The 25,009-nt window shown below is 45.4% G+C and overlaps 8 protein-coding genes across 8 annotated transcripts; 4 read left to right on the top strand and 4 right to left on the bottom strand.

Annotated features, from left to right (window-relative positions):
- Positions 1 to 352: 352 nt before the first annotated feature.
- Positions 353 to 754, top strand: T069G_04096 (uncharacterized protein; the record flags this gene model as incomplete). Its single annotated transcript, XM_056171306.1, has 2 exons — positions 353 to 476; positions 564 to 754. The coding sequence occupies 2 exons, from the start codon at positions 353 to 355 to the stop codon at positions 752 to 754; spliced, it is 315 nt and encodes a 104-aa protein (XP_056032198.1).
- A 732-nt stretch (positions 755 to 1,486) lies between these two features.
- T069G_04095 (uncharacterized protein) lies at positions 1,487 to 1,858 on the bottom strand (the record flags this gene model as incomplete). The annotated part of the gene is made up of 2 exons (XM_056171305.1): positions 1,487 to 1,680; positions 1,744 to 1,858. The coding sequence occupies 2 exons, from the start codon at positions 1,856 to 1,858 to the stop codon at positions 1,487 to 1,489; spliced, it is 309 nt and encodes a 102-aa protein (XP_056032197.1).
- Positions 1,859 to 8,077: 6,219 nt separating this feature from the next.
- Positions 8,078 to 8,536, top strand: T069G_04094 (uncharacterized protein; the record flags this gene model as incomplete). The annotated part of the gene is made up of 1 exon (XM_056171304.1): positions 8,078 to 8,536. One exon carries the CDS (start codon positions 8,078 to 8,080, stop codon positions 8,534 to 8,536), a length of 459 nt encoding a protein of 152 aa, XP_056032196.1.
- A 912-nt stretch (positions 8,537 to 9,448) lies between these two features.
- Positions 9,449 to 10,114, bottom strand: T069G_04093 (uncharacterized protein; the record flags this gene model as incomplete). The annotated part of the gene is made up of 1 exon (XM_056171303.1): positions 9,449 to 10,114. The coding sequence occupies one exon, from the start codon at positions 10,112 to 10,114 to the stop codon at positions 9,449 to 9,451; it is 666 nt and encodes a 221-aa protein (XP_056032195.1).
- A 2,442-nt stretch (positions 10,115 to 12,556) lies between these two features.
- T069G_04092 (sigma domain on NACHT-NTPases domain-containing protein) lies at positions 12,557 to 13,225 on the top strand (the record flags this gene model as incomplete). Its single annotated transcript, XM_056171302.1, has 1 exon — positions 12,557 to 13,225. One exon carries the CDS (start codon positions 12,557 to 12,559, stop codon positions 13,223 to 13,225), a length of 669 nt encoding a protein of 222 aa, XP_056032194.1.
- Positions 13,226 to 13,463: 238 nt separating this feature from the next.
- On the bottom strand, positions 13,464 to 17,325 carry T069G_04091 (ankyrin repeats (3 copies) domain-containing protein; the record flags this gene model as incomplete). Its single annotated transcript, XM_056171301.1, has 5 exons — positions 13,464 to 16,014; positions 16,069 to 16,644; positions 16,702 to 16,726; positions 16,786 to 16,971; positions 17,190 to 17,325. 5 exons carry the CDS (start codon positions 17,323 to 17,325, stop codon positions 13,464 to 13,466), a joined length of 3,474 nt encoding a protein of 1,157 aa, XP_056032193.1.
- A 2,793-nt stretch (positions 17,326 to 20,118) lies between these two features.
- T069G_04090 (uncharacterized protein) lies at positions 20,119 to 21,626 on the bottom strand (the record flags this gene model as incomplete). The annotated part of the gene is made up of 5 exons (XM_056171300.1): positions 20,119 to 20,485; positions 20,553 to 20,973; positions 21,043 to 21,346; positions 21,420 to 21,461; positions 21,513 to 21,626. 5 exons carry the CDS (start codon positions 21,624 to 21,626, stop codon positions 20,119 to 20,121), a joined length of 1,248 nt encoding a protein of 415 aa, XP_056032192.1.
- An 866-nt stretch (positions 21,627 to 22,492) lies between these two features.
- Positions 22,493 to 23,673, top strand: T069G_04089 (alpha/beta hydrolase fold domain-containing protein; the record flags this gene model as incomplete). The annotated part of the gene is made up of 3 exons (XM_056171299.1): positions 22,493 to 22,984; positions 23,036 to 23,344; positions 23,410 to 23,673. 3 exons carry the CDS (start codon positions 22,493 to 22,495, stop codon positions 23,671 to 23,673), a joined length of 1,065 nt encoding a protein of 354 aa, XP_056032191.1.
- Between the last annotated feature and the right edge of the window lie 1,336 nt (positions 23,674 to 25,009).

Raw genomic sequence — 25,009 nt, 5'->3', positions numbered from 1 at the left:
ATCTGCAGGCTCTGAAATGGTGCATAACTGTAAACGAGATCCAAATATCTAGCTACGCCAATGGTAAGTAGGAGTGTCAATATTTTAAAAAGAAGATGAATTCCGTCGATTTACGTTATCCTAACTTTTAAAGTGTAGGTTAACTCCAGGGCTTAACTGTGAATTTATGGATCCAAGTGCGAACAACTTGTCTTGGAGTATCATGCTACACGCTATTGGAGTCAACCGAGTACATAAAGCCAGCATGGCCCTAGTTTATTCTATAGTTTAGTACCAGTAACAATAACCAGAGTCTAACTTCCGACACAAGGTCCTTTTCTGTATTCATCTTGGCAACTCAACTAAATCCCAGATGCATAGCACCTTGATTACTCTTTTCGCCGCAGCGCCCTGGCTTGTCCCTGGCGTCCAGGCCTTTACCGATCCTTGTATCTACCAGAGTTACAAGTGTGGCTTTAATTTAATCAATCACTATGGTAATTACAATCACCTTCCTTCCGTAATAGCCTTTTAGTTCAAATGAACTCCTGTCTCATGTCGTTATGCTTCTGCTACACCTATAGGCTACAACCTTACTGAGCTCGCCGCCGGTGCCGCCCTCACGCCATCTATCCCCCCACTCCCCGACGTTTTGCTTCTCCAGGTCACCTTCCGTTGCATCAATATTAGCGGAGGAATAGTCGGCAACGCGTACTGCTTTGCTGGCTGCATCGATATGAACGGTACTCTGGTTAACGACCAGTGCGTCATGTAAGCTGTCGAACCTTTCTTAAGTTCTAGTACCGACGACGTCTTTAATCAAGATGTCATGGTCCTGAGATGGAGACTATTCGGTGGTGCAGAGTTTCTAAGATTATTTAGGCAAGGTTGAATCTAGAATGCGATTCTACCTAATGTAACTTACGCTACTTTCTACTTTGCCTTGAACTTGTTCTGTATGTTATTATCTATGGACGGAATGTGTTTGGTTGAGGTCAGGTACTTGCAAGTCCCCTCCTTTTTTTCAGTAAGATATGATATCTCTAGACAAAATGAAACTCCCGTATAAACTCGTAGGCCGTCTCTTTTTCCGACTTCCACATGACACATTCATTCCTTTCTAGAGTGATGAAACGACATGGCCATATTTAACACTTAAAACTGGAAATCGTGTCGCTAGGTATTCGTATTCCTAACTCGCCGCGACCGCGTCCCTTGAAATGGGAATTTATTCAAAGTCTGTATCTCATATGAAACAAACAGATCTCACATTGTGACCGATGAAGCTTCTGTTATCCAGAAGTAGGTTTGTGCACGATACGATGTAGAGACCGACTGGAGTCATCAAAGAAACATAGAAGTGACCATGCGAAGTTTTAGAAATCGCTACTCTCATTAAAAAACACCCTGTAACATGGGAGAAAAAGAGTAGTAGCACTATCACAGTTTCACGGCCTAATCCCTCAAGTCCTAGCCATTGCAGCAACCACCCAGTAACCACTCCACTTTACATAGTGCACATATCGTTGACGGTATCATCACCGATTACAGCACAGTTAACAATACAGTAAGAGTTGCCGACAATACCACCAGCTTGATCGGTGCAGCGGAAGAGGACCTGGGCCAGCTGGAGATCTGTAATTGTCGGAGCATTGGGGTTGACAGCATATGCTGGTCTCAAATCAGTAAGAGCGGTGTATCCTTTACGGCAAGGTTAGTTTATAACTTAATCTTAATAAGAGGTAATGGAGAAGTAGAACTTGCCATTGGCCAACAGTGTCGAGCCACACACATACTCCTGATAAGTACATGGCGTAGTGATTTGGGCCGTCGCGACAGCAAGGAGGGTAGCAAGGCTGGCAAGAAGGAAGCGAGTCATTTTGTTTGTAGTAGGATAAAAAGTCTAGAAGATTGAAAAGTGGTTGATAGATTGAGATCTGTGAGGAGAAGTGTTCTGCGTTTATTGTAATTATGAGCTGTGGTTCAACGAGTATAAATAGTTACTACGATCTATTTTGAGACTTTAATAATTGTCTTCTACCCCATGACCATCTCCATTTCCGGCGAGAATACCGATGCCCCGAGATCTCTTAGCAGCGATGTCAAAAGACGTAGGGAGCTTGGCAAGTGTCTCAACGCCCTCCTCGTCATACACGCTTAATCGGCATTGAAAATTGCCCTGCCATGTGCGGAAAAATGACAACTAAGCATAAAATAAAATTAAGAGATACGATAAATCGAACTCCATATCCTAGAATGAGACAACAGTGCATTATGGCTTGTTACGGAATAGGATGAAGACAAAAGGGACAAGGCACTTACACACTTGAGACTACCCAAGCGGTGAGTATTCAAGACGGCTAGAAAAGGCAATGAGCGGGACGAAATGGGGCATGTGATAATCAATTCTAGATATACTGTTCAAATAGCCAAGTCATAGGTCTGAAAAAAAATGTTATCAGTTACTATATTCTCTATGTTCACAGAGCAAGGAATAGGGGCATTCTAAACCTCGTTGAATTTGACAGTATTGCAATGTGACGGCTTACTAGTTAATCTTATTTAGCTATAATTTACATCCACTGCGAAGCAGAACACACAAGGGGAAAGTTCGTTTTGACAGGTTTGAAGAGTGATTCGCTGTGTTAGAGATCTCACATGGCTATGTGGAAAGCTCGGCAAAATGCGAGTTTACAAGGCAGTGTTGATATTGGGCGGCTTATGGACATCGGCCAACTCTAATCGGGCGACTCTGAGACCTCTCCCTAAGACATATTTACTTAGTACAAGGTAGGGAGAACAAGTCTGGTATCAGAGTCGAATAAACTAAACATTCTCGACTCTCAATATCTGGGCCCTAAGAATACCTTCTCTTGTACCCTCAGAGTCCTATGACGCCCTTTTCTCAGAATCCATTACGTCCCCAGCCCTGATTCCAGAATCGCCGATTGTCGTTTGCCCTTGCAGCCTTGTTTCAAAGGGGAGTTCACTTTTCGTCAGTCGGGTTCGATCACCCTCGCGTACGATATGTGCAATCGCCGATTGGTACCGGTGCTGTGCACTCGTAAGTAACACCAGGATCCTGTACACTGAGACAATAACGACGAGCTTGCCCCGCCACATTATCTTGGATGAACCCGGCACTCTCTCACGCGCCATGTTCTCTGCAAGTTCTACTCATGAACATGGGTTTGGGAAATGCCTTGCATTGATTTCCTCCTCGTGGTTGCTCATCGCTGCGAAGATGTCTCATGCTCGCCCTTATGAATCCCCATGGGGTCACAGTACAAGCGAGACGAATAGCTGACCGTTCAGTGAGGAAACCGCCTTGCATAACCAACATACTACTCGGATACAAGTTGGCAGATGCATCCCATAGAATCTGTCTCTTACTCGAGCATCACGTCTCGACTCCTTTAGGCAGAAGGGGCTGTACATAATAGCCATGACCCGGACGTTGCCGTCGCACTGTCGTTCCCGCGTTCCGAGGGATTAAATCAGGAATGTTGAGCCGTTGAAAAGACTATGTGTTTAGCGTCGAAAGGGGCTTAAGGCCTGGCGATCTCCCGAACTGAAGAACAGCGATCGTTGACGAGGGCCAGCAGGCCCAGTGAGTGAGTGCTTCCAGACTCTCCACCGACTCTCTTCGACCTGCTTTCTCGGGTGCTTATTCTCAACTAGAATTACCCGTTATCATACGTCTAGAGTGTCTACGAGGCAAGGGGCAGGCGGCGGATCGTCGGTCTATATCCTGCAGGTATGTCCGGCGCAAACACTAATCCTGTTTAGAGCTCGAATTGGAACAGACATCAGCGACAAATAAAAACATGGCTTGATTGACGAATATTAGAATGAAAGATGTCCAGACGACGGGGAATTCTACTATAGTGAAAGAGGATTTCAATGTGTTTTTGGGCCCAAGAACTTGCAATTTGAGGAGCGCTGCACGGCGCACTTAGCTGCGCCTCGGAGAGGACTACTAATAGCAAGGAACGACCCGAGGAACTCTCCAAAGGCAATTTTCTTCTTGCAAAAGATTTATACTACCTGAATAATTCACATACTCCAAAGGTTACATACTTATTTTATGTTCCTACTTATCTATATGCTGTCTTAAGTCTGTAGGCTTATAAGCCCGGGTGCATTCCAGACATTAAGCGATGGCTTCGTGCTACAATCTGACCCAGTGGAGGTATGTACCCTAGGAAAAGTATGGCTAAGTCTACATACTAATGAGAGCTAAGCTTCTACTGTCTTACGGGAGTACATGCCACAAGGGTCGTCAGAATATTTGTTTTTCTCACAAACATCAAGATACAAGTCTAAGCAAGAAAAAATAATTAACTAGATACAGAGGTTTATTTTATAACACTGCTTGAGACAGTTTCGAAAAGCCAGTTGTTACTAAACTGCCCACGCCAAACATACGTTACATGTTATATTTCACTCTTCCGCACTTGTGACTCTAACCGCTTCAACGCTATTCCCCGTCCTCTCTCCCAACATAAACCTATAACCTGGGCTTATTATCTTGAAAACCTTACCCTACACTAGGTATTAGGTATCAGGGCGTTACAATTAGCTATTTGTCTCTACCCAGCCAGTATTCATATGAAGTAATTGGACATTTCCCATATCTTTGTATTATAAGACTGTACCCTAATATCATAAGACTAGCCGCTCTACTTCCCATATACATCAATCGCCAGATTCCATCGTAGCTGTCATATCAACAAGCCCACAGGATTGGGGTTATTTGGCCTCCGAGGAAATCAATCTCACCAAGCCGTTGATTTACAAATTCTCAGCGGAAAGGTTAAGACATGGAGACTTCTAGAGCCACTACGGCAGATTAGACCACGAGCTCAGTGCACCTGCAGATGCGGAAAGTCACGGGAGCTAGGACATTTCTCAGAGTGCGGGAAACCCAAGGCTTCCTCCCAGACATTCCTAACACTGAAACAAAAACGGCATACCTCCGAGACTCTACAGGATAGAAAGAATTCTAAAAGTTTGTAAATAGATCCATATAAAAGACCGTTAACTGAGACAGGTTGAAACATCTCTTTCCTTTGTATATATGACATGTACTAAATGGAGGGCTTGTCTGCGCCGCTGCGGCCTCTACTGTCCGACTGCCTTTATAAAGATCTGTGTACTTACATACTTGGTAAACAAACAAACCAATAAGTCTTCTGTGTCACGATCTATGGATTGACTAGAGGCCGACAACCTATGAATATCACACACACACATATATACATACTCCACTTCATAGCACTAGACAGTCTGGAATGGCCAGCTGTGAACATAGCTTCATTCTGGAATCCTACCATAACATCAATTGCAAGGTTAATAAAATCACAAGGCCTTATTACTCACATACACAGGTCAAATACTACTTCAATTGCATTATAAAGCAGAAATTAATTAACATTGCGCTTTTGCTTTTTATTTATTTTTTATTTAAATTTCATTCCTATAAATCTTGGCCTTAGTAACAGAAGTGGAATATCTGACTACTATTAAACCAATACGTACTAACCATGTGGAGAGAGGAATGTGTAGCATACCATAAACTGAGTTTTTATGAATATCTTCAAGGGTTTGGTTTGAGAAATGAAGCCGCCATTATGGCAATTATTTTTTCCCCCAAAGTTTTGGCATCTGTTTTTTGTCCTGGGATGTCAGCTGGTTATACAATCTAGTATGGCTATCGAGGCTGCTATGTTGCAAATCCAGACAGAAATTCTGATTCAGGCCTTATGTTGCTCAAAATATCCCAACAACATTAGTAGACGACTGTGCAAGCTTCTCTGTCAGTCAACGTACTAGTAATTACTCCTTACCTTTCGCTTGGCGCAGATTCTAGCGGAGACTCGGTTTGCACATGCGACAATGTAATCACATCTAATAACTACAGGCATGTAGGAATGTATTTATCGTGCAACTCGAACACCTTGTTATAAAATTTACTGTGGTGAGTAATTCGATGACAACCCACTGGTTTCTATGTTAGTGGCAATCTGATTTCAGGTATCACAACTTTTCATACATCATCGAGTTCCTCTTGTAACGTATCGATGTAAAACTAATGTATACAACTGATTTCGGTAGTACATTGGGAGGCCGCCTATGATAGTATACCCCGGGCAATATATATCACTACGTGTAATAGACTAGTTCATATATCTTCAGCATAAGCAATCGTTCCTAAGAGATAACCTCTAGGCCCTAGGTTTATGTCAGTAAAATTGTTACAATCTAATCCGCTGTAACAGATAGATCATGTATAAAGATCTACTTCTGTTCCAATAGTTGCTGCAATTATGATCATTGGCCTCATATCTTGCTCTGTTGGCGCTACACGGTATAACACTCACTCTTGAATCCCCTAAAGCACCTACAGCGCATCCCCTAACTTCTTGCTCACTCACGATTGTTTCTTTTTCCTTCTTGAAGCAGCATGCTTGGGCGAACTTTAGCTGAGAGACTATTGTAAATCTATCATCTTTCACCGCCACCCTATTACTCAGAGATCGATTTACAGAACAATATTGGCTTCTGACGAGTCATCGACCAGGGACCTAGAAGAATAAAAGAGAGAAGGGGGGTGGAGGATCGCTGGACCAGGCCTCCAACGATCTCGACCAGACTGTCAAAACAACTGCAATTCTCAAAGACGTTGAAGGTATCCTTCCAATATTCCATCTAATTGTCAAGCTCCTTTCCGTTCTCAACGAGACTGCGACTTCTGTAAGGAACTGCCTAAGAGATGGTAGTGTCCATCAGACCTCTCATGAGAAGTACAAAGCAATATAAAAGCTCTCTAAAAGTTGCCAAAACCGATTCAAATATCTTTGAGATCTTGTTGATGCTGTAATAACGACCAATACACCGATAACATCTAACATAGAATCGCCGGCAAATTTGGGTAAATATCACAAGTTGGTAGAATAAAACAGCGGATTCAAGGTAGATGATGTGTCCAAAACGGGATAGTTGACGCTAATTGCAGATGAATTCCATTTCCTGTCATTGTTGTAATACTTTGAACCTCGGAGCCCATAGCAGTGTTGTAGAATTCGGGTGGTTAACAAATTTTCATGTGATTGAAGAAATATACACGAATACCTTAATATTTTCAGGTATATAACTCTTATGTTTTCCAATCTTGAATAAAATGACCCGTTGGTATATAGTAGGCTTGAGACGAGAATAGTAGAAGTATAGATGTGATATTATAGGCTCTACCACTAGGGTAGTGTTGGCAATCGTGGTAAGGCGCAGCCAGCGCCACAGAAGCTGCTAGAATAGAATGACAGGCAATGGGTTTGTAAGGATTAAAAGTACCATTATCGACAAGAAGAGCTTGGAGAAAAGGCCCGGGCCGATAAACGGGTCTTGTAAGCGAGAGAACCCCCCTTCTGAAACTTCTATTGTGGACAGTAAGTAGGCAGCCATCGCCAAATCATCTATACTTGTTCGTTACATGAATATCTATAGCTACACCAGGTATTATTAAGTTACTAAATGTTTATTCGAAGAGCTCATCTAAACAAATAGACAAAGAAAATACTCCGCCCCTCGGGGAGGCGCATATCGTCTCCATTCCTCATTTCCTGAGAGTTACACAACATTGCTTTCTCTGCGGTAAGTTTACACTACTATTGTTTGTAGGCGAGATTATAAAGGCTGAGCATTCGTCATCAAAAAAGAGAACAAAGAAATATACCCTGTTCGTTTGCCAGCGTGACTTTGGTTGTGCTACAGACTAGCCCAAATGAAGCCTTCAGTATGGATTGATTCGTCCAGATGCACCGGTATCTAAATACTATGATCAAAACTTGTTGGAGAGAACAAAGAAAAAGAGAGATGCTTATTGCGTTTACTCTTGTGCTGTGGCAAAGCTAGATGCATCGCAGGACAACAAGAAGGCCTTGAGCATTGAAAACGGTTACCTTTTAGCTATATTTCACAATTAAATATTATACAAATCCTTTTTCCTGTGTTCTATGATACGTAAATTGTTCAAAGAAGTCAGACAGATCTCCAAAAATCCTGCATATTCCATAAAAAGATCTTTGTTTCCCACAATATGGCTACAAACGCCGATTTCAAAGGACTATACAACATTATTGCTGCTACTATTATGGTATGCAGAGTTGCCGAAGATATCTCGAACCTTCCACAATTGTACCGCGATATATATGCACGTCTTCCCATGATCCAGGATCTTCTAGAAGGGGCAATTACAGCTGTAGAGAGAGAAGGAGAGTGCTCTGCATCCCCATCACGCCAAGCATTGACCGAAATGCTGGAAAACTGTTCGCAAAAGGCACTCTGCCTCAAGACGATTCTAGAAGACGTTATACAAGTTTCAAACAGCGCATCATTTATGGGAAATCTCACCTACGCAACTAAGAATGTCCAATATGGTCGCAAGGTCAACAAGCTATTTGACACCATCCTGTCCGACGTTCAATTTCTGGCAGCTTATTACTCGATCAAGAAAGCCACACAGATGAAAATTATCTGTTTAAACAACCGTAGTTAATTCCCCCCATGATCAGGTCATCGGATGAAATTACTTTTTTGACTAGAGGAAGACCGAAGTTACTTCAATAAGCGATTCCATTATATTACCATGCTTTCATGTTAATCTATACAGGCACCACAGTCTTGAAAAGCGGTCACCTTCTAATAGCTTCATCATGGAATGAAAAGCCCGTCTGAAGAATAGAAAGATAATTGAAAATCATGTCAAATGTCGCAAACAAGTCTGTTATATCGCTGAGACCCGTGTATAGTTTTGGTATCCATCCAAGCACATCACCAGTGACTGAGAAATTTCGTTTTCTTTTTAGGCTTTAGAAATTATCTAATGGAGTTCTGCGTATCGTTTTAAATAATGTTTGCAGACTAGTCTACAATCGTGCGATAGTTGGCAACTCAGAGTATTCTTCGATGAGTACACAACATTGGAAACATTTGTAGCTCTATGTTTCCTTCAGACAGAAGTAGACTGTTGAAATGTATGATCAATTAGCCTAGCCTGTTACTGTTACACTGCCGGTGAAGCCTCCAGCTCTTACTTATGCTCTGTAGCCGGACTGACCCCTGTATGAATGATGGTAAATATACAAATCAACCTACACATACCCTTTTGCTTGAAAAGCTATAGAGTGTGGCCTGAGAGATGTCGTCACCTAGCAATGTGAGGTTTATAAACACGTGATTCAATGACATTGGCTTGTAATTACAAGTAACTGTCTGTAAAAGAGATTACTTATGTAGCAGCCAAGCAGTCTCTGTCCAAGCATATATGCATGTAAATATCTATAATCACAACAAAGCGAAGTAGCACTACAATGTTTGCCCATACCAATCAGGATACCAATATCACAGGAAAGTTATAGTACATCATAATAGTTAATACCTATAATATATTATGTTTCCTCATATCACTCTAACCCTGAGCTGGTTGCGCTACGTGGAAGGTACAATCATTCCCGTTGTACTGGTGCCCTCCTCCTGCATTGTGATTTTGGTTCCCCTCTCCACCATGATAGAACTGGGTACCATCCCCATAATTGTTAACAGACACAGCTCCCTTTGGAACTTCTGGCAAAGACGGCGTCAGCTTGGCCACTTCGTCGTAAGCCGCTTGTAACGACGATTTCAAGTCTTCATCCGCCACTAACTCAGTCGCCAAACTTGCTGCTCGCTGCAACAAATCCTTCAAAATGGCCTCTATGGGCTTTCTGCCATACTTCTCTGCTGCGATGCGATACTTTTCTTCTTTAGTGTTGTGGTTGTCGGCGGTTGATATAGCATCGAATATGGCATCGAAATATTTAGCCTGTTGCTGGGATAACTCGGCAAACCGATATACAGCTGCAAAGTTCTCTTTTAAGTCTTTCGTCTCCTCACTGCTCTTAATGGAAGATTCTAAGGACTTGAGAAGTATAGGTAAAATAGGCAGTGTTTTCCCGACTACGTATAGGGCTTCAGGAAGGCCAATAATCTGCTGAACAGTGGCCCAAGAGTCGGCAGTGCGCTCGAGAACAAAAGCGGCGACAGAGAGCGATCTGGTGACTTGAGTCTTGCTGCTAGTATCATTCGACGACGTCATATTGACGGCCCAATTAACGCTGCGTAACTTTGTGAATAGAGTTTGGGTAATAAACAAAATATAACTTGTAAGAATCTCCTTTTCTAGGGGAGATAAGGTACTTCTTAAAGTAAAACGTGTCGTTGTTACAGGGACTCAAGATGATTTAAAATACTTCAAATAAGGTGTAGTATATCCGTAGATAAATCACATTGCCTTCATCGGCCACCTACTTCTATTAGCCATTGTGTTTTACTGGCACGGTGAAGGCGGCCGTTTAGGTGTTGTGAGGCATCATTGCATATGGGCAATCCATGCAGACAACGGACACGTGGACCACTGAGCAAGCCATTCAATTCCAAGCAAGACAAGGCAATCATCTCCAAGTTGGATGCTTTCATATTGTAATGTAGGATAGAAGAATTGTATGCTGTACAACAGGTAATCTTCCTTCATAGGTGCGTATCTCATAGACCAATATAATCGTGCAATTAGTGCAAAGGTACTGTAGAGGACATGCAGATGCTGGTGTTGTGTCCCAAATTTGACCAATTGCATAAGAGATCCTTACGACGCCTTTTGTTGCCTTTTATTCTTTCCTCCAATACAAAGTATCATACAGTTATTTCTACGGCCTTACTTCTTCGCCCTTCTATTTGTTTCCCTTGCTTATTCACATTGCATGCATACTCCGCCCTCAGCCTGATATTATTTTACCAGTTCGGCCTCACTGCACTCCTCTGCACACAGAGGCTGCCCAACGCCGGTCATGAGATACCCATGGAGTAAGTGTTGGTATCACTACCGTGATACAACAGGCTCTTAAAGGTGGTTACTTAATATATTTCTCTCCCACCCTCCCGCTGGAAGTTTTTAACGCCGATCTTTGGCTGCGAGTAATCATTTCTTTCCTAACTGTGACTACTTTGCTTGTACAGCATTTCTCTATATTTTGAGTGGGCGAGAAGTTTAATTTTAAACTGGACGATATATGTTACCCTCAACGCCAACTTGGGCGATTTGTCTGCTTCATTTCGCCCTTTTTCAGGTCAATCGAGGGTGTCGCGGAGGGTAGAGGAATAGGCGTCCGTAGAAAGGTATGACAACATGCCACGCCACTTGGCAGCCGTATACAGGTCTTGTGCGCATCCATCGGTGAAGCCGTATATTGGTGATTCGCTGTCTCAATTTGCCTCTGCATCAATTGTATCTCGAGCTCGCCATCCCACTGACCCTTGGGCTAATGGGAAGCTGATACATACTCGTACGAGGATGCAGCCTGTTATTTTGTGGATATTATGTAGACTACTCCGTAGATGCAATCCCTTGAACCGGGTCACCTTTGGGCTCGGCTGCTAGAATGAAACGTCACCCACATGCAGCCACCTCCATCCCCAATCAGCATTGGCTTCGGTGTTGAGGTGGGTTGGTTGCCAGCACTAAGAATTCGCCTATTCCCGTCCAGATTGGCGCCCGTCTCTGCTAACATCGTCGCTAAGCCAGCCTAAGCTAGAATACATGTAGCACTCAATCCATCTGTAAACTGGTTATGTACTATCGACTGAATATGGGTTGTCCGCCATATAACAACACACTTACCAGTCCCAGTATTGAGGCCCAGCTGGGGGCACTGTGAAAAACACCCTTGTCTCTTGAGCCTATGCCACCAACCGTCGTGATGACAGACTACAGCTTGGCCGATAACGGATGCATGTCTTGGCTAAACCCTGGCTTGCAACAGTATTTGTGTTCAAGACCCTCATAAGCTAAGCCTATATACTGCCACTGATGCCCCTTGCCGATGCTTCTCAGTAAGCCTGAAAGTGGAATCAAGATGTAACAACACGTACGGAGTATTGAGGCGGGGATCTTCTGATGGTCACACCAATACGAGGGAAGTGGACTGCCACACGCTTGTATATTCGCCTCTGTACACTAACAGAGGAGGATTACTTCCTCTTCACGCTTTGCGAGGCTGTTGCGTACGCTACGTTCAATAGTGTACGATAGGTCATATGCGGATTTTCCGGTGGCTTGACGGAAGGATATATCTCCAGATATTAGGTTTTTTTTTTCGAGCAATTTGTGCAGTCTCAGATCTATTGGTGTTTACTTCCATCCATCCAGCCGTGTGTCTCACGATGGCCAAGCGCGGACCATAGTAATACTGTTGTGACGACGAGTGTAGTACCCAGTAAACGGCTGCGCAAAGTGGCGGTTCTCCATTTTCGTACTCCTACATATGCGAGCAGGGAGTACAGTCTGTCTGGCTCTCCTAGAGATACCCGTATTCGTCTCCCCCAGGTACCTGTAGCCTTTCGAGCCTAATAATACCCCAAGGTCCCAATTTCCAGTTCAACCTGAGGGGAGAAAAGCAGATCACGAAATCATCAAATAATCCCCAAAGATAACTTCTACTATTTTGTTTCGGCACAATTGCAGCTAATTACACCTTTACCAGCAATGTCCGGCGCCGAGCTAATTGGAATTATTTCAGGCATCATCTCGATAGTGGATGCCTCGCTGAAAATTTACGAAGCCGTCGAGGATGCCTCAGGCCTACCACGATGCTTCCGCAATGTGGCTGCACGCCTCCCCACCGTCCAAGATACATTGGAAATAGCGAGAGAGACCTTGGAAGAAGAAGAAAAGGAGGGTAATGAAGAATTATCGAGGGTAAAATCGCGCGACGCCTTGGTCAAGATTCTTGAGAGCTGTTATGACAAAGCGACTGTGCTCAACAAGACTCTACACACTATAATGCCTACACAAGGGGCATCCAAAGCAAGGCGCTGTGTGAAAGCGATCAAGATGTTCCCTGCCGCCGAAAAAATCGAGAGCCTAATGAATGGCATCCTAAACGATGTACACGTGCTGGCTGCGAACCACTCGGTGAAATCAGCCACTCGGACCCAGGTTAATGATCTTACCGACATGATAAGGAACACGACAGTTGAGAAACGAGAACCCATATACTTTGGCCGCCGCACGACTGTGACATTTTACAATACCGGCAGGGGATCCCAGTTCGTCCATGAGGGACAAGGCGATCAGAACATCTCAATGGGAACAGGGGTACAGTTCAACGGACCATCAACAGCACCCATATATATCACAGTGACAGGCATATGACTCGCATGGAGCTCTTCCATTACGGACATTGGTTATGGATCACATGTATATAGAGAAGCTAAAGTTAGCAGGCGGTTAGATCGCCCCAAGAATGATCCACATTGACTAAAGAGCTTTGAAGGAATGTTTGCAGTCAACCTTGCTAGACTAAGCATGCAGAACATCCCGTGAGTATGTGTACATTATATTACCTCCCCGGTCCATGCCATTTCTGCCATATTGACGTACACGATCCTCTCTACATGTGTCTTCCTCCACGTGTTCTGAGCAGTTCTTGGATGTCAGGATAATTCTCTCCATAGTGATATGCCGTATATCCACCTGCATCGACCACTCCAGCACCAGCTCCAGCATCAAGGAGACAAACTACCAGCTCATGTTTACCCAGCTGAGCAGCCAGCATTAGTGGCGTTCGACCACTCCTGTCTTTCAGGTTCAGATTAGCGCCAGCCTCTGCTAACATGTTTATTAAGCTCTGGTCGGAATAGCCATTGACAACGTGGTGGATTGGCGTGAAGGAATTGTCGTCAACCGAGTTTGCATCACCCCCGCCATCTAATAACAGGCGAAGCCCTATTCCAAATCCCAGACGAGCGGCGTGATGTAGTGGTGTCAGGCCTTTCGAGCCAGCTGCCTTGCAAGAGGCTCCGCGACGGACTAGGATCTCTATTATGGCTGGATTCCGTTTCAGTGTGGCCAGAGAAAGGGCCGTATTGCCATAAGCATCAGTGACATCGAAGGATGACGCTTCTGCAATGTGGGAGCTTAGTAGGGTGACAATATCTTCCCTACCCAGCAAAACAGCATAATGTAACGGTGTTAGCCCACCCTCCCCTTGGACAACAATGCTAGCGCCACGCTGAATAAGGAGACGAGCAGCTTCAAGATCTCCGCTGTATGCCGCCAAATGCAGTAACGTTCTACCCGTCTCATCAATAACAGCGCCTGGGGAGGCTCCATGTTCACAAAGCAGCCATGCGGCTGAATTGTTCTTTCGTCTTAGTGCTTGTTCGAGGGGCGGCTGCATATACATGCCCATATTCTTGCCGCCGGCTTTCTTGGCGAGGCTCGGGGCTGTGACGGAAGCACCTTTATTGATTAAGAGCCATACGAGGTTGTTGTCTTGCCTCTCAATAGCGTAAAAGAGTGCTGACTTGCCGTTGAGGTCCTGCTCGTTTGGCTTTGCCCCCGCGTTCAGCAGCACCCAGACTGTGTCATGATCTTGCAGCCTGATAGCCTCAATCAACAAGGTTGACGTTTTTGGCACTTTTGTGTTCACGTTCGCCCCGAGGCTGGCAAATAGCTGCACCAGCCTGCTGTTTTTCTTCTTGACTGCCTCATGCAACGGAGTCGAGCCATCACCACAAGCCTCGCTCACATTGGCACCGTGTTTAACTAGTAGCTGAACCGCATCGGTCATTCCGTGATGTGTGGCCCACCAAAGAGAAGTTTTCTTCTCTCGATCCTGCATGTCGACTCGAGCAGGGTTAGGCTCTCGATTCAGTAGCCGCCGCATCAGGGAGATGTTCTTCTTGCTGGCTGCGAATACGAGGGGAGTCCATCCATCTTTAGTGGAAGGGCGATTAAGGTCAACGCCGAGCTCAAATAGCAGTTCGGTAAGGGATTGGAAATGGTGTGTGACTGCAACCTGTAGCTGATCCCATTCTCCATGTTTGGTCTCCAGGCTCCCTTGGTCTACTACACCAGAGATCTCAAAAACGTATCTCAACAACGTCCAGTCTTCAAATATCTCAGCGTTGATATCCTCTTTGCTCTCAATCATCAGCTTAGCAATCGATGGAGGCCCGTATTGGATGACGGTTTCTAGGGGTGACACACCCTTTCCGTTTCGGATATCCAGCCGCGCACCGGACTTTATGAGCGCCTTAACTATTGCCACATTGTCCGCAGTTGGCCCCACGAGGCCTTTATGGAGGGGTGTATCGCCAGCCTGATCACATAAGTTTAAGTTTGCCGATTTGCGGATCAAAAGTTCCACAAATTTTCGTCGACCGTATCGAACTGCCCAGTGCAAAGCCGTCTGGCCATCTGAACATTGAGCGTCGACATCGATATTGGGCGGAAGACGCTCGGCCCACGACAGAAGGTCGAAATGTACGGCGGCGTGCCAGCCTGTCATGCCGTTAAATGCACCGCCTTCCACCTCCTCCATTGCATCAAAGGCTCTGGTGAGGTTGGGCCCATCTTCGAGGAGGCTCAGAACCAGTGAGTCTGTCTTCTTGTCGAACACCTGATCTTTACTGTTGAGGTGTGCCCACCAACATTTGGCGGCATATTGTAGCAGTGGAGAGTTCTCCTTTTCCTTGCACGCATTGATCAGAAAGTATAAGCACGTTTTGCCTATCTCCAGGTCGGCATCGTTGGATATAATTTCAAACTGGAGAAGGTGCTTCTTAACTGACTTATGGACTAAGCCAAACGTCCCCTTTTCAGTTTTGACCAATCCTGTGCAAGCGCGCATCACTAGCTCTTTGGCAGGACGATGGTCCTCATAGCAGCCCCCCTCGCTCTTGTGGATAGCGAAGCTATCCCGGATCTGTTCAATATTCATATCGACTTTGGCATGTGAGACCCAGAGGAGGATATGTTTTGTTAAAAGGAGTTCACCGCTGCCCCTGTTTATCTTTAACCTCTGAGCAATTTGCTTCGTTAATGCTTTAAATGCTCCCAATGCGCTGTCGGGGAGATGCTCCAAAGCCTGCATTATCTCAAAAAGGGTGGTTCCTTGCTTGCTCAAATGATCCATGTAAAGTTTGGCTGACAAAAACCTGAATGGAATTAGTCGCCATTACTGACGCAAAGTATTCGATTGCTACACTGACATCTTGCTAGACATGGCCCTCGTTGTAACACCTCTTATAATCTCGTCTTGGTGTTCAGCCTTAGACAGTACGCTTCGTAAGCGTGTATCATCCGCAATTCGATTCTTGACATAGGCCGACACATCTGCCTCTCTTGGTGTGATGGATAACTCTCGATGCGCTCCGATGTCTTTTCCTATATAATTGTCTCTAGATGTGAAAAGAATACGAACATTATCTGGGAGATCCACGAGAGCTTTTTGGAACCTCTTTAGCGTCGCTTCTCGGGGAGCGTTCTGGCAGCTATCCAGGGCATCGATGACAAGATAAACTGTTTTGAAGGTAGCTGCCTGTGCCTTGAAGAGATCGAAATATTCCGATGGATTAAGTGCGGCTAATCTTTTGAACGGATCCGTGAATTTCTTCTTCAGATCACTTGCTATGTTGCTCGAATTTGCGCTCAAGAGCTGGGTCAGCAACGTCGCCCAGATACGCTTGAGTGGGACAGCGTGCTTCTCCGCTTGAAAAAAGAAGTAAATGCAAGCAGTTTCATCTTGGTTTTGGATCTGTTTTTCGATAGAATCAACGATAAGCGACCTTGCAGGTAACATGTTAGCATATGCAATTCTAATGCCGTCGACTGGTGGTTCTAACAGGAGTATAGTTTTACCAGATCCAACTGCAAGGATTTTCTTAGCAAAAGCGACAATTCTAAACAGTGGTATGTTTTCTACTTACGTATGCCTTGCATCCATAGAATTCGGGACGAGTTGGAGACTTCTTTCCACTCGAGAAACTCCTCAGAGTTGAGAATCCACTTGCCGGTACCCTTAGACAGCTGAATGATGAGATTGTGTTGATACGGAGTGAAATCGAGTGGAACTTGATTTGGTTGGGTCGTTAACCACTTGAATATGTTTACATCTATTGACATTTGTTAGCATATCAAATTTTTGGCTGTTCTGCTCTCTCAACTACCCACCGTTTGGCTCTTGTACCCAACTCTCTGGTCCCCCAAATTTCTGAAAGAGTTGTCCGACTGAAGGCGGTATTCTCATCTTCCCATTCTTCCCATTTAACAAACTGACTGAGCAGTCGTTAATAACTAATATGAAACTTCACGGAAAGAATTGCGATCTTACAGTTGAAGTGCTGATTAACCATCATACCACCATACACCGCATTCTGGTCTCCAAGGCCTTCAGATATGTATTGGCTACCATGTCCCGAATTGTTGGCAACTACGTTCGGGTGATCTTGTCTCTCGAGTATCGACATCTTGACAAAAAAAAATGGCTGTAGGAGATATTTGCTTCAAGGAGTATAGCTCACTTCACCGTGACGCAAGGACGCTGTCCTTGAACAAACTCAAACATACGCTCCGGATAGCATATCTCAGAACAGACTTCTCCAAGAAGATACTGTATGATTAGGTGGTATAAATAGTCGGTGTGACGTATGCATGAAGATTCCACGGCCCTCATCCAACCGCATACTAGTAACACTTAGCAGAGCACCCAGCCGCACAAGGCGTCCTTGATGATGCTTGACAGCGTGAGGTGCTGGGTTTCCAGTGGAGAAGGCTTCCAATTCCGGTAGCTAGATGCCAATAATCAAACGAGCTTCATCGCCAGCATGCCATGGTATGTCATATAAGAGGCAAGTTTAGGCGAGCGGAGACCGAAGAAGGAAATATTACACCTGTCCTCCACCGCCATGTCACTGCAGTAGGTCCGACTACGCAGATAGAGCTCAACAGTGGCAGCTGAAGGAGCGGCTATGCGTTTTAAGCCTCATTCTAATACAATTTAGCACATGCAGTAGTCAATGACCACACCCACTGTTGAAATGCGGCTCAAGTAACTCACAGCCCGTAGTGGAGGTATACGCGGTACCATCCTCCTCTTCTTCACCCGCTTGATGTCAAGGCAACTGGTTGCCTAGTAAACGAGGCAATCAACTCAGCAGAGAGTGCAATTCCAGGAGTAACATGAAGCCGCTCTCTAGTCGATTTGTCAGAGTGTAACAAACTTCTACACTGCAAACACAATAACGCAAGATCATCAGTAAATTCCAAGTTTGCTAGAGAAACAGGAGCAGTATACTTCTTACCTTGTATTTCCTCCATATTTCTAGCGGCGAAAGCCTCCTATCATATTCCAGGAATCCTACCTCGGACAATCTGCGATGGAAACGGTCAATTCTCAGATTTCTGTCTCGCATCAACCTACCGACACTAAGAATTCGTATGAAGCCCAATCATATTTCCACTTTTCTCCCTGTCAGAGCACATGTACTTAGTTAACACGAACTGATTCTGGCATAGCATCGGGCCGTGCCGTAACGGGCCGCCACGCGGGCGGCGACGTCCTCGGAAATCACGACCTGGTCACCGACTAGACTTGAGCCAACCGAAAGCTTCTCTCAAACCTAGAAAACTGCAGAAGGGTCAGAATACCGACGCTCCCACAAAAAGGTCTTCTGTATCAGAGTTCTCCATCGATGGATTATACCCAAATGATGATGTTATCTATCCCGCTCCACCGAACTTTTCGCATTGCCAAACTTCGGCCCAAAAATTACCTGCAGACATCGTCAGCCCACGCGCGCGCGATGGAAATCACAATCGCCTGTCATCTATCAGGGAAGATCAAAGCTCATGCGCTCTCCAAGAAGACAAAAAGCGTGAGAACCCCAAACGTACTCCACATGTCCTTCTTGATGAGTGGGAACACAAAATTCACTCCAAAGGGCCACCTCAGGAGCGAAACATTCGAGATCGCCCAGCAACCAAGACTGTATCTTATAACAACGAGCAAGTCCATCGTCCCTTGTTTCAAGCAAGTATCTTACCAACATCACAACCGATGTCTCGTGATCCATCTACGTCAACACATGACGCAGTGGAACAGAACACGGACGAAGTGGAAATACCAAAAGCAGAGACGGTATCGCAAGTCTCCGAAATAAGTCCCCAGGTGGTCGAACCTGTGTCGGACATGCGTGGAGATTGTATTGGGGTCGGTATCGAAGGGGGACCACATGGAGAGCTACCGGTTCCTCGACAGTCCAAATATCGCCTTATAAGACTACTGAGCCAGGTTATTCCAAAGACAAGACCTCCAACACATAATACGAAATTAAATGAGTCTTCTGGAGGCGCACCTATTTCTTGGGCATCCGAGCCTATTGGGGGCCCATGGATAGATCAGGAACACCAAATGTTCTTAAATTTCGAGATGTGGCCATAGCCCAAGGATCATTTTCATCTATATTGTTACTCAGTTTAGAAATATTATGCAATTAGTTAATTAAGTCGTATACGGGTGGATGAAGTATAATGAGATGCATTCGTATTCATTATGAACAAAAGGCAACTCATCATGGTGAAACTGTTGTCCGTCTTGTTGAAGATACCAACAAGCGTAAATTAGTTGAAAAGTCTTAGAACAGTCAACAGTAGAAATGATGAGGAAAATAAGAGAGAAAGGTGTAAATAATTGCTATATCATACCGAACTAGCAACTTTCGCTCCAGCAAATGCTCATGATAAGTGCCGCTCTCTATAATACCTCTCTCGGAACGCAGTGTTGTTCCAACTATCAGAACTCGACTTGTTGAGCCCATTCAAATTTTAATCGGATGGCACAGCTGTGTTCGTTCAGTGGATGCAGAAGTTGCACCCAGCGCTTGCCAAAACACTAGAAGATGGGAGTGATACTGAGCCTGGATTGAGTTTCCAAGACGATCACGATATGTCATAGCATATATGACTATAGCATTGAATTACGACATGAGGAAATGCCCCACCTATGGTTAGGCACTGACGGCTCATCAGTATATAGCCGCTGCCCATGCCACCCCTTATCATCGGGCCGCAATGCATAACCCCTTGCAGATGCCAGGCTCCAATACCTTTTCCATATCGCTGTGAAACACTACACAGAAGCTTGGAACAAGGTCTCTGCCCTGTGATGTTCTGTAAGGATCGTTTCAGGAAGACCACTATCCTTCCATGCCTCATCCCATCCGGCCGTGCGCACCCAAGGATAGTCGGGGTGCTCCCAGGTACTATCCAGGAGAAGAAATTTGCGCGTTCAACCAAGTCTTGTCATCTTTGATGCGTATCCATAGTCGGTCGAGGTAATCTTGAGAAACATGCCGCGCAAGGACCAAGGCCCTCGCAGTCTTGACGACATGGCCATCGTCGGGCATGTTGAAGAACCTTGGAAGTAGCTCTTCCAAATTATTCACTATTGTAGTGTCTTTCGGGGTGTAGCTGCTGATGCTGTCAAGTCGCAAGGGCGGTACCCATCGTACGACGTAGTGCAGAATGTCAAACCGAGCCTTCCACTCCAGGGTTCGCAATTTGACCGAATCAGGGATCCATGCAGTGTCTTGAAGCAAGAGTAAGAATGGCCCAATAGTAAGATGATGACTTTTCACAATTAGTATCGGACTTGTTTCCTCTTAGAAACAGCCATGCGACAGACGGGAGCGCTTACATGAGGAAGAAGTCAAACCGCGGGTAGTCAGGAGGGTGGAAAACACACGCCGACACCATGTAAGCGGCTGTATGGATGTTCTCTGCAATACCCTCTGGCAGGTTATTGGGGTCAGCTTTGACCTGGGCGAGGTAGTTAATACCCTCATCAGGGCACAAGACTTCAATACTGTCCAACATCTTATTTGGGTTCCCATTGCGCACGCTGTTGACGAACTCCGGGTCGGAGTGTACCTGTTCGTACAGCTCAGAAGTGTTGAGGCGACGTGAAGGCGGGTTTACAGCTGCAGCCTTCTCGACTTTCTCCAAGAAGTCGCCAACGTAGGTGTCGTGGATAGCGGACTGGGCCAGACCTTGGGCAATGATGGCAGGCTGATCCCACTCGATGCCGTACATGAGCTGGATGAAAGAATGGGCAAAGCCTATGATCTCGTTAGCTTTCCCATCTTATTATGAGAGGCCTGTTTTAGCGCTGTAGCAGATGGACTTACTGCCCCAGCTGCGACGGTACATGTCGTGAGTGCTCTCTTCGCCGCTGAAGAGATATTTCACCAACGCATTCTTCCACCCTTTTGCCTCTACTTCCTCCTGGAAATATCGCAAGAAATCAGCATAGTACTTGGCATCTCCGAGGTACTTAGGAGCATTGGCCGCCCAATCTCGGCGAAGGTCTTCGAGAACGCCATCGTTTAACTGAAACCGGTCAATCTGAATTTTAGCATCACGGTCGAACGCGGCCTGGAGCTCCTCGGGAGTAGCTCCCGCGCCATAGAGTGTACATAGGTGGTGTGACATCTACATATTTACGAATCACGTATTAGAATCACAGCTCTGTGGTGTGTAATGTGCTGGCTAAGGTGGCTCATACATGGTTGTGGTAACCTCTGGCTAGGAAGAAAACATGATGCCTCTATATACCGAGTTAATACAATGCCATCTATTTATCATACCGGATGCTTACGTCAAGATCTTTTTGAAGTAGTTCAGACAGCTTGGCCGCTGCAGCTTTATTGTGCTTGTAACCTAAGAGACCGATTCGACTTGGGTCAATCTGTATTCTGTATGCCGTAGCCATGTTGGTGTGCGCGCAACTCTTTGCCTGATATGAGTAGTAAAACTGTGGAATTAGATGATTTTGGTGTAGTTTATTTGGAGAGTCTACGAGTATATATACGCCATTGTAAACAAACAATACATACATCGGCAGATCAAGACAAGAGACACAGAGTTGACGAGCTCATATATCCGCATGGCCGAGACTGATCCGCACAACCGAGACCAATCCGTACATCCGATAATGATCTCAGAGTCTGAAAATCTCATCAGAAGACTTGCTCAATTTTCGCGAGACCGAAAGTGCCATGGGTAAAAGTGGGAGCGGGCCAAGGCGGGAGCGGACTGAGGCAGACCAGAGCGGACTCGAGCGGACCAGATCAATAGTAAACGTAGATTGAAGTAATAGCAGATTGAAAAGGTAAATACAGAGCAAGACTAGACAACTTACCTGTACTCAAAAGCTTCTACCTACTTCAGCCAATCACTCATGTCTTTCTTACCTAAAGGTTAACTAAGCTCAAGGCACCTGTTATGTTACTTGTCAAATAGCTGAGCCATCTCAGTCAACTAGTCAGCAGATTAATAATACCTGTCAAGTTGATGACAAGAATGTTTGTCCCACCTTTATACCATGCTTGGAAAAAGGTGAGAGCCTACTACGGCCTCTTGGTCAACCGATAACATGGCCTTGAGTCATTCTTATCACGGCACTTCGGCCGTCCGGATCTTCAACAGGCAACTTGATAGGAAATAACCCAAGATCATGTTACGTGAATAAGCAAGTTATTCTCAGCTATAAAGGATCCAGTTCGAACCGTCATACTGCTATTACCTGAGCTTCATCGTCGCTGCCCAAAGTCAAGTCTCCCTTATCACGCATTCATCATGGCCACTTCCTCCAAACCTCCAGTTGTTATCGAAAAGCCTCTTATCAATTGTATTCCGGAAGAGCTTCGGCATCGGTTTGACTCTACATTTGTTGAGTACCACAGCAAATACAACGCAGGCCGTCTAGTCACTCACCAAGTGCCGATTGAAGATGTCCGGAAAGACCCTTCCAAGTATGCCATTGATTACGGACACGAGCTTGTAGATGACGGTAACCTTATCATTACCGAAGAAAAGTGTCCTGTGAACGGCGGCGAAATAACTGTCCGCATCTTCCAGCCTGGGGATGTTACATCCTCGGAGATAAGACCGGCTTATGTTAATTTTCACGGGGGCGGATGGACATTTGGCGGCCTAGCTACAGACTATGACTTCTGTAAAAGAGTTGTCCTGGAGCTCGGGTGTGTCGCATTTGATGTTGACTATCGATTGGCGCCTGAGTATAAGTTTCCAATTCCTATTGATGACTGCTGGACCGCGTTGAATTGGGTAAGTTCCGCCTATCGGTTACCACTTATATAACAACTAACCATAAGTTAGATCCGAGACGTTAAAGCTCTACAGCTTAACGTGAATCTGGATAAAATCGCTGTGGGGGGAGTCTCAGCGGGTGGTCATCTCTCCACAGTCATAGCCCACATGTGCCGCGATGAAGGCATACCACTCGCCTTTCAGTTGCTAGGAGCGCCAGTATGCGATATCCACGTCTTCACACCAACTGGAGAGCTTCGACCAGACTGCGAATATGAATCTTACCGAGAAATGTACCACGCTCCTCCTCTCCCTGCGGAACGCATGATGTTTTTCCATAAATGTTTCGTCGGAAATCCCAGACGAGCCGAGCTTGACGTCCCGCCTTTGGTTCGTATATAGGGTCAACATGTCATATGTTTCACAGCTAACATCAAAGACAGAACTGGAAAGTATCGCCAATTAAGGCACCGAACTTTAAGAACTTGGCTCCAGCACTGATTTGGACTGCAGAGATGGATGTTTTGAGAGACGAGGGCGAGGCATATGGTCGAAAAATGAACGATGCTGGGTCAAAGGCGGAAATCATCCGACTTAAAGGCGCACCACATAACTTCGCACATCTCGATGCGATCTTGGAGAGCGGCAAGATGTATAACAGGGAGTCTATACGAGCTTTGCGTGATGCATTTGGGGGCAGCTCATGAATACGTTAGGGCCAACCCGTACAAATTCCAAGGACCTCCCTGTCTCTGGAGAAATACACAGGGCTACTTTTGCAGCTTCAGTCATTCCAGTCTTTGTACACCCATCGGGCTCCCTGTCTTATATATACAGCAGAAGTCGGATTGAAGCTGGTTGTTTTGTAGTTTCCATATACATCTTGCCAGGCGGCCAGCTTAACACCTCTGGTTGTTCATTTTCACTACGTGAACCCTGGAAGTCTCTAAATTTTCATAAATGGTGCCTGGTCTAATATGGAGAGTTGTTCCTTCATTCTTTGCATCTTCACAGTATGTTTGGGCATATTTAGAGATGAAATCCTGGACCTTGGCTATTTATTAAATAGTACTGATGTGAATGCTATTCACTGCAGCTACTCAATTCTTCAGTTTGCATTGATGCGACCTCGCGCTGCCTCCCTTCGTATCTGCCACAACGATACGGGGTCAATAACTGTGCAGGGTAGCCGCAAGTAGTAAATGGCATCGCCATGAGACCCGATTACTTCCTGAATCGGCTGTTGGGATACATGAATATCTCTATGAAGAGCTTTGAAGCTAACGTTGTTCCATGCCGTAATGACTCCGGGATAGTGATTCAAGTCCATGTACCATGTACTTCGCGCCGTGATAGAAGCTGTTCCGGCCTTGATCTCGTATATAAATGCGCAAGCCTCTGCTCTCGTACCATACCATAACGCCATTGTATGCAATTTCGGCATATTCAGCGCAGCTTTCGCTGCATCGCGTAAGAGGGCAGCAGCTCCTGCCCGGGAGGATGTAGAGCATAAGAGCGACGTTGTCAGAGCTAGAGACTGCAGTCGAGGCCAAACCCAGGACTTCTGGCAGTGGTGGAAGAAATGCCTGGCATCGGTCATGAATGAGGCAGCAAGTTGTTCAAGCTGGAGGCTTCTATCAGCAAAAACCTTGCCGATTTGGGAATCGAGGGCAAAACTATCCCAAAGAGGATCGGCATAAAAGTTCATTGCCGTGGTAATATCATCATTGGTATCTTCGAATATCACTATTCCTTTGACCGATCTGGGGATCCATCGGCTGAAGATTGATTTCTAGGCTGTGATGATGTTAGAGAAGATGCAAGCTGAGAGTTCCGGCTGATGGTAGCGCTATTGATAGGGAAAGTGAGTAGGGATTGCACACACTTGGGAAGAATATCTCCTTCCAATCTTCATTCCATGTCCGCCATGACTCGTAAGAAACCTCGAGTAAGCAAGGCAGCTTGTCCAATAATACTTGAAGCGTGAATGGAGAAAAGCAACGGCGAAGCTGGCGGCGTATTACCAAGCTTGTGACTGCTGCG

Source organism: Trichoderma breve, chromosome 2 (assembly GCF_028502605.1).
Source record: "Trichoderma breve strain T069 chromosome 2, whole genome shotgun sequence".
Lineage (NCBI taxonomy): Eukaryota > Fungi > Ascomycota > Sordariomycetes > Hypocreales > Hypocreaceae > Trichoderma > Trichoderma breve.
Note: the sequence above shows the minus strand (reverse complement) of the source record. Positions and strands in the feature narration are given on the sequence as shown.